The sequence below is a fragment of the Scophthalmus maximus genome, chromosome 18 (genome assembly GCF_022379125.1).
Source record: "Scophthalmus maximus strain ysfricsl-2021 chromosome 18, ASM2237912v1, whole genome shotgun sequence".
NCBI classification, from domain to species: Eukaryota; Metazoa; Chordata; class Actinopteri; order Pleuronectiformes; family Scophthalmidae; genus Scophthalmus; species Scophthalmus maximus.
The window spans coordinates 9,167,047-9,186,567 of NC_061532.1; the positions used below are offsets into that span (position 1 = coordinate 9,167,047).

Consider the following 19,521-nt stretch of genomic DNA (forward strand, 5'->3'; position numbering starts at 1 on the left):
ATTCAAAAACATTATTACTAATGCAAATCAAAAGTTACAAACATTTTTCTACAAATAAGTCCTTTGATTTTTCAACCCAAAAAGTCACTTGTGCCATTTTGCAAAGCAGTTCCTGTCTGCAGTGACACAGAGGAGTGTCAGTAGTAGTAGTAGGAGTAAACAGGAGGAGTGAGAGGTCCTGTTTTCAGTGAAAAATCTTTGTTTGTTTCAATCCAGTCGACAACACAGCGTCTGATTGGTACAAGTCTGTAATCAAAGCCTTTGATTGGTCAAAGGCCCAAAATGGACGGCTAGAAGTGCGCTAACAACAACAGAAGCCTTTTACGTCTTGAAAACGAGATTCAAATGTCATTCAATGTTGGATTTATCATCATGGACGTGTTGTACAAAGTCTCCGGAAGGACCCCGAAGTTCCAGGCCGCGCTACGAACCTTCGGGAGCCCTGCCTCGCTTCCCATCAAGACAAACCGTAAGTTGCTGGCATCAACTGATCAAATGTTATGAGGACTTTTGTGACATGACCATGATCTGTCGCACACGACAGGTTCCGGATCAGAGGGTCAAACAAATGGGATAAGACATGTTGTTGACTAGTAAAATGTAGAAGTGCTAGATTGAGTTGGACTGTAATGAATTGTTTCCTCCTGCTTCGAGTCTTGCTGCTGATTCAAGATGATGGTCTAGATAAAATAACTTATCAGGACTAATCAATGATGAATGCTTTCATGTAAAACATATACTCTTATACCACATTATATACCTCCATCAGTGGTGGAGCATTGCCTGGAGAGGTGGGTATACTCTTATACCACATTATATACCTCCATCAGTGGTGCAGCGGTGCCTGGAGAGGTGGTTATACTCTTATACCACATTATATACCTCCATCAGTGGTGTAGCGGTGCCTGGAGAGGTGGGTATGCTCTTATACCACATTATATACCTCCATCAGTGGTGGAGCATTGCCTGGAGAGGTGGTTATACTCTTATACCACATTATATACCTCCATCAGTGGTGGAGCATTGCCTGGAGAGGTGGATATGCTCTTATACCACATTATATACCTCCATCAGTGGTGTAGCGGTGCCTGGAGAGGTGGTTATACTCTTATACCACATTATATACCTCCATCAGTGGTGTAGCGGTGCCTGGAGAGGTGGGTATGCTCTTATACCACATTATATACCTCCATCAGTGGTGGAGCATTGCCTGGAGAGGTGGTTATACTCTTATACCACATTATATACCTCCATCAGTGGTGGAGCGGTGCCTGGAGAGTTGGGTATGCTCTTATACCACATTATATACCTCCATCAGTGGTGGAGCGGTGCCTGGAGAGGTGGTTATACTCTTATACCACATTATATACCTCCATCAGTGGTGGAGCGGTGCCTGGAGAGGTGGGTATGCTCTTATACCACATTATATACCTCCATCAGTGGTGGAGCGGTGCCTGGAGAGGTGGGTATGCTCTTATACCACATTATATACCTCCATCAGTGGTGGAGCATTGCCTGGAGAGGTGGTTATGCTCTTATACCACATTATATACCTCCATCAGTGGTGGAGCATTGCCTGGAGAGGTGGATATGCTCTTATACCACATTATATACCTCCATCAGTGGTGGAGCGGTGCCTGGAGAGGTGGGTATGCTCTTATACCACATTATATACCTCCATCAGTGGTGGAGCGGTGCCTGGAGAGGTGGATATGCTCTTATACCACATTATATACCTCCATCAGTGGTGGAGCGGTGCCTGGAGAGGTGGTTATACTCTTATACCACATTATATACCTCCATCAGTGGTGGAGCGGTGCCTGGAGAGGTGGGTATGCTCTTATACCACATTATATACCTCCATCAGTGGTGGAGCGGTGCCTGGAGAGGTGGGTATGCTCTTATACCACATTATATACCTCCATCAGTGGTGGAGCATTGCCTGGAGAGGTGGTTATGCTCTTATACCACATTATATACCTCCATCAGTGGTGGAGCATTGCCTGGAGAGGTGGGTATGCTCTTATACCACATTATATACCTCCATCAGTGGTGGAGCATTGCCTGGAGAGGTGGGTATGCTCTTATACCACATTATATACCTCCATCAGTGGTGGAGCATTGCCTGGAGAGGTGGGTATGCTCTTATACCACATTATATACCTCCATCAGTGGTGGAGCGGTGCCTGGAGAGGTGGGTATGCTCTTATACCACATTATATACCTCCATCAGTGGTGGAGCGGTGCCTGGAGAGGTGGGTATGCTCTTATACCACATTATATACCTCCATCAGTGGTGGAGCGGTGCCTGGAGAGGTGGGTATGCTCTTATACCACATTATATACCTCCATCAGTGGTGGAGCGGTGCCTGGAGAGGTGGGTATGCTCTTATACCACATTATATACCTCCATCAGTGGTGTAGCGGTGCCTGGAGAGGTGGTTATACTCTTATACCACATTATATACCTCCATCAGTGGTGCAGCGGTGCCTGGAGAGGTGGGTATGCTCTTATACCACATTATATACCTCCAGCATGTGGTGTTTTCTATAAACATTCCCCTGAGGGAACAATTAATACTGAGACGAATGGGTTTTTAATCCTGTACACATTCCCCAAATAATACAGTATCACTCAAGCACTGATTACTGTATTATAGTATTATATCAGCTGTGGAGCCAAACACAGAAAGGAAGAAAAATGTGTTCCTACTTGCATTAAAGGGAGCTGTAATTTATATTTCCCTTGCCGTGTGAAACAGAGAGAGAAGCTGATTCCTCCTAATGGATTGTGTACCTGTATGTGGGTGAGTGGGGGTTTGCTTGTTCATATTCCAGTCGTGTTTGAGTCACCTTGCAGTTGAGGCTCTTCATCACAAATAAGCGCTCTTCCTCTGTCCCCCTCCCTCCGCCTGCCCTTCGATTTCTCCAATTATTGTTGTGATAATTGCCCACTTTCAGCCCACACCCTCCGTGAGATGGTGTCTATTCTCATCATTTTATAATTAATACAGTGTGTGTGTGTGTGTGTGTGTGTGTGTGTGTGTGTGTTTAGCTTCACTGTGTGCTGTTGTCCATTGAAATAGGAGAAGAAGAAAAAAAGTGAGATCTGGGGGGGTTGCGATAAGTATAGTAAGCTGGCCAGACATGCACAAACAGTGTACAGTCTTCTTACGCAATCACTTTTTCAGAGCACATTACAATGAATTACTTTAATGTCCTGTAACCTTAACATATCTCCGGTTTGGCTAAACGTAAACTTTATCTTAACCTTGAAACGTGTCACACACACACACACACACAGACACACACACACACACACACACACACACACACGCATGCATGCATGTGTTCAAGGCAGATGGAGCCATGAACTGAGACTAAAATAGAAAAAGATGGGATTTTGTCTTTGCGAGTAGAGAACAACCCTGTGGGCCTCAGAGAGAGAGAGAGTGCACGAGCGCGCACACACACACACACACACACACACACACACACACACACACACACACACACACGTTGAAACTCCCATGACTTGATTTCAATTTTTGACAGACAGTCAGTGTGAACTCCAGTCTTTCTAATTTCCATCAAATGTATCAGCTGTCATGATATATATATATATATATTTATTTATTTATTTTTTTCACACAACCATGACTCATTCTGCTGCATAGTGAGTACTTTTAAATATAGCTTACTTCTACCATACTGCTTGGGAATGTTTTTTACCTGACTAACATTTCAAATGCAGCTGTCATGTCTACTTACAAAAAATTACAAAAAGTAAAGCACTGTAAAACTTGATTGATGAAAAGTAAACGTTCTCGTGTTGCCAGAGTGTCCGATTGTATGCAAATTAAAGGATCTCTAGTATGAGTCACACCCCCAAACCTCCCGCAATGCGTTTCATGAGCATCTTCCTGCTTGGTAAATTGTTAAGATACGTTGAGCTCCCTCCAGAGCTACAGGAGACATTATACTATAACTGCCTTGACAAACTGATTAGTGCTCGAGTAAACTGACCTTCATGTACGGGCAGATTAAACTCCTAATGTGCCGCAGGGCAAACATTTGTCATGGGCTCCTCATACCTGATATTGTTCTTCTACAGTGCAAATATGGAGTGGGGGCCCCTCAGCAGTTGCCTGCTTTGTAATCCAGCCTATGAATTCCTCAATTTTACATGACTTTTACATGCTGAGCACTCTGTCTGGGTTGACAGTGGGTGGGCGACAGGCTCCAACTGTCCCGAACTAGCTTGATGAAGCAGCAGAATAACAGTCATGTGATGATTAACAGTGGCAATAAATCTGGGAAAAAGGAGAACCTACCTGCTAGTGCTCATATGGTCAAGAGAAACACTTAGGATGATATATTCAAGGTTAAATGGACAATAAACAACTGTCATATTCTTCTACGTTATCCTAATTTACTGTAAATGATTTCTCTGAAGGAGAAACATGTGGTCCAATCATCGGCCTCATGAATATTCAGCACAAGTCACATTAATTAGCCCGTGGGTATGAAGGGCCGACAACATGCATCTGTCGTGATGAGTCATAATGTCAACCATAAAACATAAACAATCTCAGGTAGAATTTAAAAGGGTTTTTGTTAAAAAAAAAAAAAAAAAATGGATTACAAGATGACAATGGAGTGCCCAAATTGATTCAGCAGCCCTGAAAACATTTTTAGTGCAGTCCTTTTAGAAGATATGGCCACTGTCCAATACCATGTTTCACAAAGTCTAGAATACTAGAAGGCATTTGTGGGCAACACGGTCTTTTTGTAATGTGAGGCAAGATTTCTAGATTCCTGTCGTGATGTAAACATACTGTAGATATACTACGTACGTTCACAATCTGTAACCACCGTGGACCTAGATGAACACTCGCTACTGAAATAAGGAGACAGGGAGAAGGATATTGGTGTTGAATCTCATATCCTGCTTTATTGTTCAAATATGGCAGAACATGATAAAACACAGGGTACAAACAACACACCCTCGCACTCAGACACACACACGCACACACGGACGGACGAGGTGAAAGACAAACAGACAAGACTAATTTGTCGAGGCGTTCACACACTCGGCGCCGAGTTGTCGTGACTGATAGTGACAAGGAATTCTCTGGGGAACCACTGATCAAACAACCGACAGTCATTTTGTGAACACGCACACACACTCACACACACACACGCACACACTCGTGCCCAGAGAAAGATGAAGAGAGAAAAAAAACCATACAGACCAAAAGGACAAGTTGTGTATTAAAGGGGATTTTAAGGAGATTAAGGATCCGGTGACAGTAATAAGATCAAAAGGAAAAACGATCAAAAGACCACCTCAAGACAGAATTCAGCCTTGTTATTGACGTTTCAATGAGCCCGCAGCGACGGGATTTGTGTGGATCTCACAGGGATGAGAGCACATTCTGCGGCTCACACCTGTGGGAGGGAAACAAACATCACATGGCTGAGAATCTGAGCCGGAGTCTGTTTCCAGGTATCCGTGTGCAGAGACACAGATTTACCTTTACAATAGAAATAACATGAATTCCGTCTTTTGGTGGATGCTTTTTTTTGTTTAGCAACAGGTTAACATTGTCATCACCCAGTCATTCATGTTGGCTACAATGTAACCTGTAAACCTTATCACCGTGAGCACTGACAGTTAAACAAAATTCACGTCAATTCGTTACAGTGACGAAAGGCCACTTTGAACAGAGGTGGGTTAATTTGGTAAGCATCTATTTATTTAACCTGCTCTGTGAAAATGAGACATATTAAAAAAATCTAAATCAAAACTTTGTGCTTTCTTTTTTCAAACCTTCAAACGAAAAGTGCTCTTTTCCCCCAAGTTCAAAAATAAAATATCTTTTCATTTGTTCACTTCAAATCCATTCGTCTCACAGAGAAGCTAGTTATTCTGCTGCAGCAGCAAAGCAAATAAATAATATAGTTATAAAGGATAAGAGAACATTTAATGACAGGGTGAACCACCTTTTATCAACATCATCGTATCATCATCTTGCTGTCAGTTGAAAAACCTCATCCCTCAGGAATTTCTTTTAAATTTATATATTTATTTAGACTATCTCCCTTAAAGCCACATTGGCGCCAAGTGTTTCTGAATGGATTTCGTGAGCTGTGTGGTCGACCTCAGCACACGAAAGGCATCTCTATGGATGGAAGACACTGAAAGGAAGTGCCTGAGGGTTTCAGCTGGCAGCAGCGATTGTCTGAGTTAACCTCCGCCGACATGAGCATTACCATCTGAAAAAACGTTTGGCTGTAACTGAGGAAAAAAAGCTCCTTACAACCGCACAAATAATCGCAGTAAACTCTCAGACCTCCGGCTGTGGTGCAGACTTCAACCCAAACAATTTACTCAAGTGGATTTTAAAACCGACAATAAATCCTCTGTACGTTCGCTTCAGGTTCATGTCACAGAGGAAAACAAAAACAAAAACTAACAATATAGTATTTGAACAAAAAATAATTAACATTGAGAAATGATCTACAGAGAGGAAGCGGGGCTATGAAATGAATGCCTGCATCTAATAATAATAACATCATCACATAAACATGAATAGCTTTCATCGAGACAAGCACCCGGGGTCATTAATGTAATGAGTAAAAATGCGTTCTTGGCAGTTTGTAGTGTGTCGTCGTCGTAGTGGTATATCATTTTTGAACATCCCCAATTTATTGTCTCCAATTCACCTGTCATGTGAAATACTAGCATCTTTAGGAGAGATGAATTATTGTGGTTGAGGTTTGTTCTATATGTGCAGACCCGAGAGAGGCGTCCAGATTGGGTTGTGAAAAGTTGGTACCACTTTTGAAAAAAGGCATTCAATTTTAGAGCGGAATTAAACTCGACTAAATGATTGTCTCAGTGCAGCCTCGGCTCGACTACAGCAGTTTGTACTACTTAGAGCACAGCTGGGGCCGCTTTCTATAAACAACTTAGAGTGAAGAAGACAAAACTGCAGTTTGGTTCGCAGACAGACCTCTTATGAGAAACATAAAACTAAGATGCTGGAAGTTTAAAGGAGATCCATTCGTGAAAGTGGATAAATAGAAAAGTGCTTTGAACCCAAACTCGCTGCAAAAATACAACGAAAGAAATTGCGCAGTCCAACATACCATGTGTCGCACCAGACGCAAAGAAGTTAAGCTCAGAGAAAAGAAAAAAACTTCTTCACCTGAAGCGATTTAGTGGAGGAGAAAGGAGGGTTTCAGTCAGAGGAGGATGATACTGAGTCATTGTCTTAAGTGCAGGTGATGATAATCCAAGCTGTCTACAAAACATGATTCATCTTCTGAAAGGGCAGTGGAGTGTGAGTGAGAGGTCACAGTGAACCCTCCATGTGCACGTGTCTCTCGGGAGGAGATGTGCGAACGCAGACCCACAGATGAGTGAGGAGGGGGGGGGGGGGGGGCACTGTCCTCACTGTTGTGGTGTGTTCAGACAAAACGTGAAATCGTCTTATTTGCGCAATTACCGCAGGACTGTTTTTGGAGTAACTGACTAACACACTGGGGAGTGCAGCTAATGCTACTGCTAACTTGGTGCGAAGGGAAGCACAAACGATAGCTGGAATCAAATTGCAGACACATTATTTTGAATTTGGACTGTCTCTATATAGTCTGCCCTGTATTTCTGATTCTCTGTGACGTCAGGAAAATATAATGGGAACTTATCTTAACTCAAATCTTTCAATCAAACGGAAACTTTTCCGACCTGCACACACTCGTATTGGTGTCTTTTTGTGTCACAAGGGGGGCGACTTTGCAGCTATTCGCGGTCTTTGGTTGCCAATGCATGGAATCACGTTGTGGGAAAAATCCAATCCGCGTTTGGTCTGAACACAGATAAACATAGGACACAAGAGATAGTGAGTTAACTATCAGGCTGTAGCCAGCTGGCCTGTTGGGACGGCCGACTAGTCGCGCTGATCTTAAGCTACATTATCTGGTCAACTAGCACTGTGTCAAGCCAGGTCAGGTGGGCAGGTAGTTAGCATGGCTGTCTAGCCATTGTGGTTGTCTAGCTGGTTTAGTTGCTCAGCAAAACTTGGCTGACTGGGTTTGGCTGGTTCAGGCTTTCTGCCCAGACCTCGCCGACTCTTCTCCTGGATGGCCAGGCCCCGGTTAAAGTCCTATGGGCGGCTGGTTTCTCGGTGTGTCGACCTCGGTCCGATGACGTTACTTCCTGTTGTCTGTGGTGGAGTTAGCTGTAGTGTCCTTCTTTGTAGTGGTATCCTCAGTGTTTCCGGGGAGCTGCGCGGCCGTGGCATTAGGCCCGCCCCCATTTTGAAGTGTTTCCTGTTTGTATTGCTGCAAGGCGCGATTGACGGCATCCTCGACCAATCTCCTGCTGACCCTCAGGAGCTCAGCCTCGTCAGGTTCGGACCGGCGACGCCCACCTGGGTAGAACAAGCACAACAAAAGCATATATTGTATCAATTTTTATATTCAATCAGTAACACGTTCTACACGTTATCGTTCACAAACATAACAACCACCCTCCCTTTTGTGGGAGAAGGGGAATTTGAGTCACTTTTGTGGAAATTTTTTTCCCTATCATCCAAAAGGAAAACTTTCTGAAAAATTGTGTAGTCCTGAAAACATGTATTAAATGATTCCTATTCACAGCTTGGGAGCAGTGAAACAATCTTCAACTTAAAATATTATCACCCATTAAAACAAACAGACCCAGCAGACAGAGCAATAATTGTGGTTATTTGGAGATGTGTTCATGTCCTAACTTAACTGTTAAGACCCTTTTAGCTCCGTTTATGGTCTCCACCAACTCCTTCAGGAAATATCTCTCTCAAACTTCAATTTTGATTGTTAATCTTTTTGAAATTGCAATTTCTAAAAATATAACAACATTATTAAATTTAAATTTAAAAGCCATGATCAAACTGGATTTTCCACTGATGTTGATGCCATGCTGGTGGTCTACTATGTGATGGCAATGACACATCCATATTCTTAACTATGGTGACATATAATGCCATAAACCCTACGGTGGATTTGATTCCAGCTCTAAGCTGCTTCCTGTCGTCTTCAGTCTCTTTTTATTTGATAACGGGGCCAGTGTCATTATTATTCCACTGTGTTCAAAATGAAAGCAGAAAGTCACTATCAAACTGACAATGGTAAATGACGATACAATCACTCATCGTAGAGAGAATCCAGCCACAACAGATTGGATATGACAACAATAGAGTGTTACTAATAACAGGTGAGATAAGCTGCGGGGATGGCATGCTGATGTTGGCACTGTCGCCTCACAGCATAAAGGTTCTCGGTTTCATTCTGTGTGGAATTTGCATGTTCCCCTTGGGTTTTCCACAGGCAATTCGGCTTCCTCCCACAGTCCAAACACATGCAGCTTAATTGGAGACTCTAAATAGCCCACGGGTGAGAATGGAACATGCATGGTTGTTTGTCTCTACTGGTGACCTGTCCAGGGTCCTGTCCCAACCTCCCGCCCAAATAGCCGCTGGGATCGGCCCCAGCTTCCCCACGACCCTCAAAAGGATAAGTGGTATAGTAGATGGACAGAGCTAATCCAGTTGATCTATCATCGCCTCTGTTCGTGCATTTTTATATTTAATTCACCTCCTGCAGTGTTTGAAAAGGATTAAATCAATTCCACAAATGTAGCTTTAGCACACCGCTGGTTCTGCTTTTGCCATGGACAAAATGCCAGACAAAGATCAGACAGACATAAAGCCAGTTAGATTGAAGAAAAAAAAAAAATCAGGCAGAAAGTCAATAATTCATGTAGAGACAGGCAGGCAGGCTGGGTGTGAGATGGACAGTCGTCACTAAGCCATTCAGAAAGAGAGAAATAGAAACTCATTCAAGCTTCCAATCGGTCTAACACAAACAGCTTACTGCGGTGGTACAAAACACACGATAACCACCTCAACATTTGTTTACAGAGGCAAACATAAAATCCCCAAGCTAATCTTCTATACCACAAATTGCCACAGGGCCCAAAGGTCTGTTTGCATTTGACAACAGCGCGATGATTTATTATTCATAATAGGAACAGACAGAGGCTACAGGCGCGAGGCAGCGGTCAGAATCTCATCCATAAAAATTATATATAGATTGACCGACCTAGTGTTGCTGTTAATGTTTGCTTTTTAATTTTGTATTCTTTCTCTCAAAGCGCTGTGGGGCAATGTTTCAGTGCTTTTCTGAATGGGCTTGAGTTTGATTTGTTCACGTGCACGAGCAACAGACTTCTCTGAAACAACAGTGTGTAACACTGAATATAAACAGCAGCGTTGCTGAAAGGAGTTGTGTCACTGATTTTTGGCAAACTAACATTTAAATTACTGTCGCCCTGGTTACGAAATAAAGCTCAGTTTTGTTAAGTTCTCTGTTTACCCTTTGTATTAATATTTAACTCTGCCAAAAAACTGCTGAACTGATTTCCATTTAATTTTGGAGCGGATCCGGATAAACGGGCGGATCCAGGATTTATTTCCCACTAACTCAATACATATATACAATATGGTGATAAAGTGACCAGTCAGCCTTGGCTGAGGTGAAATGCACCTGGCGGCATACCAGACATGACATATATAACCAGCACCCTCTACTCGAGGTGTGAGAGTTCTGCTATTTATGAATTTAATACAGCGGAAATAATGCTCTGCAGGTGTCTGAGTCCATGGCGACTTGCTCCTATCTCACCAACTTTTTTCCTGTCTTCGTCCCTGAGGTGTTTCTGCTGGGCTGACAACTACTACCCAGACCACTGGAATAAATTACTGTCACTGTCACATGGATGTCACCGCAACATTGCACCACAACCAGCAGCTTGTTCTGTTCACATGAAATATGCATCAAGTGTTATTTATGCATAATACTCATCCTGCAAAAGTCATCCACAGAAACCAGTACTCACCAGACCATATGAACACTCACTCAAATATGGTCACCATGTGCTCACATCAGTTTATTCTATCTACATTGATTTGCAACCAATATAATGTTCTGCTGTAGTACATCTAACTCTGGGTTTATTGAGTTGTGCTCACTGAGAAGCCCTGCTGTTGTTGTACTGCAGTGCTATTTCATTAGCTGTGGCCTGTTGGTCAGTTTAAGAGACTCACACCTCTGACCGCTGTCTGATGAAGTACTTCACTCTCAGGACTGCAGGTTCAATTCAGACTGAATTTGTTCTAGATCTACACTAAACTGTTGATGGCAATATCTAGGACTCCTCCTACGCCGGCCATTTCTGAGCAACTGAATCTGGCAGTAATGATCAGATGTTAGGTCACATGATTTAAGTCAAGTGACCAAACCATTATACAGGCTTTGCATTGTTTTTTGCACCGGTATTAACGCCCTCTCGTTTGCGGGTGACTGTTTTCTGGCGACCAAATATAATCGGCCGATGATTACAAACAGAAATAGTCTTTTGCTCAAACATATTCCTCACATAAACCCAAACAAATTAAATATGTACACAGAGTAATTTCCCCCCGCAACTGTGGAAATGCTGTCAAGATATGTCGACTACATATAAGAAAGAAAGAAGGAAACCGCAGTGAAAGTTTCCTCAGCACAAACTACACTGTCAGAGTGTGCGACAGTAGCTCAAATAAAGAGGAGAAGGAAGTTGTTACCTCATTTGTGATTAAAATCTTCGAAGGTAAACATGCAAAATGCAAATACCAATAAGTACAACCTTAAGGGCTGTAGACACAAGCTGATGGATTCAGTTTACCATAGAAGGTGTAAAGGAGATCGACAGCAGTGGGGGGCGGACCACTGACACTACGCTGCCATACATCCGGGCAGTGCGGTTAATGGACGTGTCCATAATCACTTCTTGCTCTGCCACCTTTAACCAGACAGACTGGACTACATTTGATCTGACAGTGTACACGACATGATCACAGATCACATGCTGGCAGGTACTCTTTTATTGATTAGAATTGTGATTGGTAAAAATTAAGAGGCATTTATAAAAATCTTGGTGAGTAGCGACAGATAAGTCACAACGTGTAAAAAAACTGACGATGATTCTTTGAAAACATATTACTGATCCAGGTGATGATTAGAAAAAGGCGTTTTCATTGAGTTGTGTGTTATGAATAGGATCAAAGGTAATCCAGAAGTGAAAGCAATCACATCATGACTCATCCTGAGTTTGATTGGTCTAGGGGATTACATTATGGAGGGCAATTCTGGCCCATAATCAGATGTAGATTAGGAATCAAATGAACCTCCCTAACCCTCATACATACTTGAGCGTTTGGCACAGAGTGGACTCTGCAAATCTGCAAGACAAGCATAAATATTAAGCACAAAATCAAATATTAAACAAAAAAACACACATCTCCATATTTTAGTGTCTCGTGGATTTCGTACACTAAAGAAGCGGCGCGGGTCACAGAAGGCTCTTTGTCTCTTAACACAAGCATGATACTTTTCGTGCTGGGAAGCAGGAATTTCAAAAGATCGCCTCCGACCCCTGGGCTACGTGATAAGCCAAAATGGATGAGCAAATATTCTGAGGACATATTGTTATCCAAATCCACTGACTGTCATGCTGCCAGAAGCTGCTAGACTCCACAGGGTAAAAAAAAAATAGGGGGACAGGAACCTTTTTATTTCAAAGAGGGAAGAAATGCAAGCATCGACAAAAATATGTGTCAGATGAGTCAGTTGATTTTAAAAAGGGATGATTAATGGCATATGTGGACTAAATCCCTCATTTTATCTCACCCTCTTAATCAGATCAGTTCCTGCTGTCGCTATTAACATCCAGAAATTATTAACTTGTAATTTTGACCTCACATAAAAAGACTTCTGCTTGCTATATAACTCTGGGCGTCTGCGATTGTGAGAAAAGCCTTTTTTATTTGCCTATTTGATGCCTTTATGATGGCAGTAAAGCTGCCCTAGGTAACTGCCAACACACAGTCTCACACACACACACACACACACACACACACACACACACACACACACACACACACACACACACACACACACACACACACACACACACACACACACACACACAGATAAGCCTTCCCCACTATGGATAGACCATTTCCTCAGCAATAAGGCTTACAGACACCAGGATATCTCTTCCTCAATTCATCTCTCCCTCACACACGCACACACACAAATCCGTTCAGTTCAACAGCATCATACAAACACTGTCAGTTCGCCCACAATTATTCAAAGCTCATATCCTCCCTATCACATCACTTCTGTATCTTCTCCTCAACCTGTCCATCTTTTCATACTCCCTCCATCTCTGCCACTCTGCCTCCATCCTCTCCTCATGTTTACTTCTCTTAAACTCTGTCTCTTTATCTAAATGTTTTTCGCCGCTGTCTCTTTCTATCTTTTTTTTTTTTTTTTGCTGTCCGTGTTGTCATGGTGACGGGATAAGAACCACTTCAACTTTTAACAACACAGGAGGCTGAGCCGAATTACATCTGTTTTTTGGGAGGTTTCACTCTCTTGTGTCCAAGTGTCCTCTTCCCTCACCTTTTGCTTCTTTTTCCATTGCACCTATCTTTCTTTTCCATTTGTCACATCACCTGTCTCTTTGTAGATCATCTTTACCCTCATTTATTGACTCTCATGTTTTCAGACCTTGAGACCAAACATCCTTTTTGAAGTTTTTCTTTGTGGACTGGCTAAGCTGTAAATTCAACATAAGGAAACAACAGTAAAACGAATGTGACTAATCTGAAAACCTCTGAAGATGCAGAATTATAATATACATTCCTTCCTAAATCAGTATGCAGTTCATTCACCAGTCTCTGTCTCATTCAGTGTGATGATAATTGCAGTGTCTTTGAATGGTAAGCAGTAGTGATGAGGACGGCTTAACGTGGAAAATTATTATCGTGCCTGGGAGATTCTGTTTAAACCTATATATAAATAAGATGAGTCCAGGATATGTTGTTTTCTGTCCAACAGTAATTGCATACCAGGCTGTGGTTTTATTGTTTGTCTTAATTGACATTATCACAGATTACAAAACACAACAGGCAACCTCTTAACGAAATAATTTAAGTTACCAGACCACTAACTTTTTTCTGCTACATTTCTACTATAAGAACTAGACAATCATGTCTAGGAGTGTTTGGCCTTGGTGGAGGTATGCGCTCCACTGAGTGCCATTGTAGTGGATGAAAGTGCTGATTATTTTCCTGATCTATCAGAGAGCTGCTTGTTCATCAGTTGTCTAGAAACCATGGTGATGCCTTCAAATGTCTTGTTAGACTCAACCGACAATCCAAGAAGTTAAGACATTACATTTACAATATAAACAACATTTACACAGCCTTGAGACACGTGCATTTCACTCAAAGTACCGGAGCTGTTTCCTCTTTCTCCTTCGACTTTGTTCCTCTTTCACGCGACTCTTCTCTCGTCTCTCCGTCTCTAACGTGTGCTCGATTCTAGTCCTTCCGGCAGACAGATGTGTTGAAAGATTGTCGGTGTACAGCTGCTGTGTTGAGGATTATGACTGTTACCGAGCTGCGGGTCTGTACGATTTCAAGTGACAGCTTCAGTGTGTCTGCTGTGCTTTTATTTAATTCCCAGCATCACTGCTCTGCGCTGTTAGTATTGTTTCTCCTCTCTTCTCCTGGGCGACACTCTGACGAGATTTATTTTGTGTGGTGTAAGAACCTTTTAACGCCATTATTTCAAACTTCCTCACACACACGCACACGCACACACGCGTACACACACACACACACACATGCACAGACACACACACACACACACACGCACAGACACACACACACACACACACGCACAGACACAAACACCTATTTATCTTGTTCTGTAACAACTTCTTCCTGCAAATAACATGATGGAGGCATACCTTTTAGTTCCAGCTGATGGCAGCTACCCATTCACGAGCAATTCACATGTAAGTGCATTATCAAAGGGACCCAAAATAATCCCATTAAAGACCTGAATCAAATCCACTGGCAACAGTGGCCTAACTGATTATGTTTAAATCCAATCTAATAATCTGCTGCTATGACTAATTTCTTCTCGCTCAACATCAACTGGTTTCCTGAAAGCTTGAGCAGAGGCCTGAGCAGAAATGTATTGAAACATATCTGGTGAGAGGAGGAGGAGGATAAATTAAGAAAAAGCAGATTAGGAGGAGGAAAAGAGGGGGGAAAGAGGTGGAGGAAGACTACAGTATGTGATGTGAGGAAGAGGAGGGCAAGCATATTTTTGTGCAATGCTACGACCTCCTGAATGGTGATACGAATGAGAAATGAAAAAGCAAAGCAAGGGGATAAAAAAGGGAGCGGGTGCATCTGAGGACAGGAGAGGGAGGAGGAGGAGGAGAATGGGGAATGAGGAATGAGGAAGGACAGACCTTGAAAAGGACGAAGACAGTAGGGTTATGAAGAGACTGTGGAGCTGCGGGGTAGGTGGGGGTATTATTGTGGAGCGGTTTCCCCAGGAAATACCAGAGACGCTCTCTGACTGCAGCCCAGTTCAACAAATTCATATTTTTTATATAGCCTGTATTTGTCTTATTGACGAAAAACCCATTTATGGATTATTGCTGTTGTACACCAGGCAGACCGTTTATTCGAAGTGCTAAACACAGATGCACTGCGTGAACACATGCAGAGTAACATCAGGGTTCTCTGTTTAGACGTGAACTCTGTGAAGATTAATTCGCTAAATTAAACATTTGGCTGGAGGTAGAAAGTTACATCAATAAACCAAAGCTGTTAGACTGAAGAAAAGGCTGAGAGACACCACGGTGCCCAATGTCCTCATCAAATGGCCTCTGAGCCAGGCCCTAATCCCATAAATTCTCCAAGGACACTGCACCGAACTCTATTTAATGCATGTAAAACAAGAACTGTCAAGCAAAAGATTAAAAACACCACTAGGAGATTCTATGATTAAAAACCTGAGCTCCATGATCTTTCTACATTTCCTAGAATGTGGCTTAATTCACCTGCATTTCGCTGAATGCAACAATAGAGGGAAATAATTACATTTCTGACAATCTCTCCCTTGAGCCCGAACAATGATACACAGGGTGTCGGTGCATGGAAGTGTGTGAGTCTGTTCCTCTCTTCCAGTGCACTGATTGACAATATCATGGCTGATAAACTTGCTCCAATGAGACGGGGGGACACCGACGAAGCTCTATTTTCATCCCCGCGCCTTCAAAACGACACAGCGAGGATGAATAAGACTGAAGGAGGGGCTGAGACCGGATGGGAAATTGACGGAAAGTGCCGGCAATGTGCTAATAAACCTGACGCTGTGCCGTCATAGAATACAGACAGAAACTACAACAAGGGCAAACTCATTTGTATTGAATAATAATAATAATAATAAACTAATTATGTGGGTGATTTGCTCTCAAGACATTTCAGAGAAATAAGATTCAGAGAGAGAGAACACATACTAGTGCCGAACAAATGTTCCTTGAACAATGTACAAAGAATATTATTTTAACTTTATTAAGTGAAAATGAATGCAACCTTTTCTTTTGTATTTGATCTATAGCTATGCTAGTGGCTATATGAGGCTGTACTTAGCCACAGTGGTGCTTTGCAATAAATGCTAACATGCTCACTGTAACAATGGTAATACAAAATGTCCCCATCGTGGTGGCTCTGCAGGATCAATAGGATCTATGCTTTTCAAGACAGTTGAATAGATGCCATCCAGAGAACCTTGCGACTAGAGAGGTTTAAAGTTGTGAAAATGGGATTCAAACAATAAAGCTAATCAGCTGGACATGTAAGTCGCCCTGTGAACGCTCGAAAACACATACTACGCTTTGATTTGACACATTCTGCAGCCTGGAGTCAAAGCACAACTGATTGCAACCTCGTCTTTTAGCAAACTCCCAACGACATTTAGAAACCAGCCATGACTTGGCTTTATCAGCTCAGCACAGCCCCAACTGTGACTGAACGTGATGTAGCGCGGTTTCGGTAGGAAAGGTCAGTGGCATAAATCATAACAGTATTTTTATCTTAATGACTTCATATCAAAGGATCACAAGGAATCACATGCCTCTGCCTCTTAGCTTCGCCCCCGTGTCCACGCACGGAATTGAGACGCCGGGGGATTTTTTATGACTCCAATCCATAAACGTTACCTACTGCAGCTTTACCGTGTGCTTAACACCTTCAGAAAAGAGCAGCGACCGTCTGGCAAGGTTCTGAAACATGTCAAGCTTTAACAGTGTCTGGCCAAACAGAGAGACGGGCTGTGATCCAGTCAGACCCAATCAAACAGGGGGAGACAAAGCACTTAAGATGTTGTTAACATCTCTTATTGATTGCCCCTTAGAAAAAGCAGAAACTGATCTGATTCTATTTGGCCTTTGCAGAACAAAACCTAGGTCCTTTATTCCCTCTGGCCGAGCTCCAGGGCGTGTGTGTCGTAATTTAAACCCAGCTGTGCCTCCCTCTCCTCCGTGTCACAACCTGAGCTGGCGCAAAAAGCAGTCGGTGAGTATTTTCTGTTCCTGCTCAGTGACCCGGCTCACGGAGCTGTCGCTGGCTGTCAGACTCACACTGATGCAAACAATGTGCACGGTGGTGGAGCAAGAAAAGAGTTCACACACAGAGAGAGGCACCAGAATGAAAGAAGAAAAATTGGCAGAGAGGAATGAATGGATGGGAGACCCAAAAAAAACAAGGATGAATTAAGCAGTGCTGCATGTATCTCTTCCCGTCTCTCTGCTCCTCCGCTTTTTAATCCTCCGCCCTGTTCTGTTCTCATCTTCCTCCCCCTCTTCCTCACATGCGGTCTCTCCTTCTTCTCTGAGACTCATATAAACAACCGTATAGCTGAATTTTTAAACCATCTTTTATTTCATGACTGCACGGTCGTGCAAACCTTGACAGCGAACAACAGCTATTGTTGTACTGTTAATGCGGGTGAACAGCTCGTGCAGTGGCCAACCAGAGGCTGAGCCTCCTTCATACGCTTCTTCCAGGCAATCTGTGTCACACTGTCTGACAAACCAAACCAATGCTATGGAGAGAGTGTAGCCATTTGGTTGTGCATTTTTATTTTTTGAAAGATCACAAAGAGCAACATGGCACAAAGTGATGACTGTGATCCTGCTCACAAAGACAATAAACAAGAAAAGAGAGGTGATGTACACAATCATCACCTCGCAAAGAGCAACAGTGAGGGAGCGTAAAGACAACTACTGCACAGTTTACTCACTAGACTTGAATGCAGCTTTATGAAAGAAACAGAATAACTACAATATTTTCAGCCCTGTTTGTCTCGTAGTTGGCAGGAAATCTTCATAAACGTTTAAGCACAATCTGGCGGAGAGTTGGACCACTGGCCAAGGGAGGAACCGCAGTTCACACCCCCACGTGGCCATTTATAAAGTACTTTGTGGTTTTTCTATTTTACCACTTGACTGGCAGAAAATCAGTCAGCAGAAAGTCACAGCTGATTTTTCAGGCGTAATGGCAAATATTCCCCTGTTCCAGCTTCTCAAATGTTGCGATGTGTCGCTTTTATTTGCTCTTTTATTAAACCGAAACGAATGTTGTTGGGTTTTTCAGCTCTTGGTTGAACAAAATAAGACTAAGACTCTTCTAACTCTTCAAATAGGAAATGTGAAGAGTATACCTTGGTCGAACACACAACCTATCCTGTCCACTATTGTCATCCAAATGTCCAAATAATTTGTCACATATCTAGAAAATTCCAAAAGCTAATTATTTAGTTGTTTATTCATTTCCATTCACAATAACAAATTTGGCCATCAGTCATTCTGAAAAATATATATAATTAGTGTTTAAATGGATAAAAGGATAATGTGATGCAATTTTAAAACCACTGTGTGACACCTTGTCACACACACACACACACACACACACACTCTCCCTCTCTTTGCCTCTGCCTTTGACTCAATATCAAAATTTCTCTTTAAGTCCACTCCCTGCTTTTCCCCTCATTAGTCTTCATTCCCTGCAACACTCTTTCCCCTTCTCCCACCATCGCTCACTGCTCAGAAGTAGGGCACAGTGGCCCGACTGTTTATAGCAAAGCAGCTGCGAGCAGAGAGAGAGAGAGAGAGAGAGAGAGAGAGAGAGAGAGAGAGAGAGAGAGAGAGAGAGAGAGAGAGAGAGAGAGAGAGAGAGAGAGAGAGAGAGAGAGAGAGAGAGAGAGAGAGAGAAATGGGGAAAAACACAGGAGAGAGGAAGAGAAAGGAGGGAACACAGAGCACACAGGAATATTCAACTGGGATAAATGTATTGTAATGTAATGTGTGTGTACATTTAGCCCAGTCCAGTTGAATATAGGTCCTGCAAAATAGCACATGCACGCACGCACGCACGCACGCACGCATGCACGCACGCACGCACGCACACACACACCCTAATTTACAAATTGCCAATTCAGCCAGTGTCAAAGTCTGCATTTATGACAGGAGGATCATGATCAGGATCTTGTGTTTACAGTCTC

General features: G+C 42.7%; 1 protein-coding gene and 1 long non-coding RNA gene across 6 annotated transcripts in view; one reads left to right on the plus strand and one right to left on the minus strand.

Annotated features, from left to right (window-relative positions):
• The first annotated feature begins 259 nt into the window (after window positions 1-259).
• Window positions 260-19,521, plus strand: part of LOC118289884 — a 39,899-nt gene continuing 20,637 nt past the window's right edge. Inside the window, exon 1 of the long non-coding RNA XR_004786267.2 lies at window positions 260-469. This is a non-coding gene — a long non-coding RNA (uncharacterized LOC118289884). The remainder of the gene's footprint in view (window positions 470-19,521) is intronic.
• Window positions 4,929-19,521, minus strand: part of LOC118289880 (A-kinase anchor protein 7) — a 37,238-nt gene continuing 22,645 nt past the window's right edge. For 2 of the 5 annotated variants that reach the window (XM_035617022.2, XM_035617021.2), the window contains exons 10-11: window positions 12,297-12,329; window positions 4,929-8,438 (exon numbers count right to left, since the gene is read on the minus strand). In XM_035617022.2, the coding sequence (XP_035472915.1) occupies window positions 8,218-8,438; window positions 12,297-12,329 (254 nt within the window). In that variant the 3' untranslated portion in view covers window positions 4,929-8,217. The remainder of the gene's footprint in view (window positions 8,439-12,296; window positions 12,330-19,521) is intronic. The other 3 variants (XM_035617026.2, XM_035617023.2, XM_035617025.2) reach the window with 3 other exon arrangements.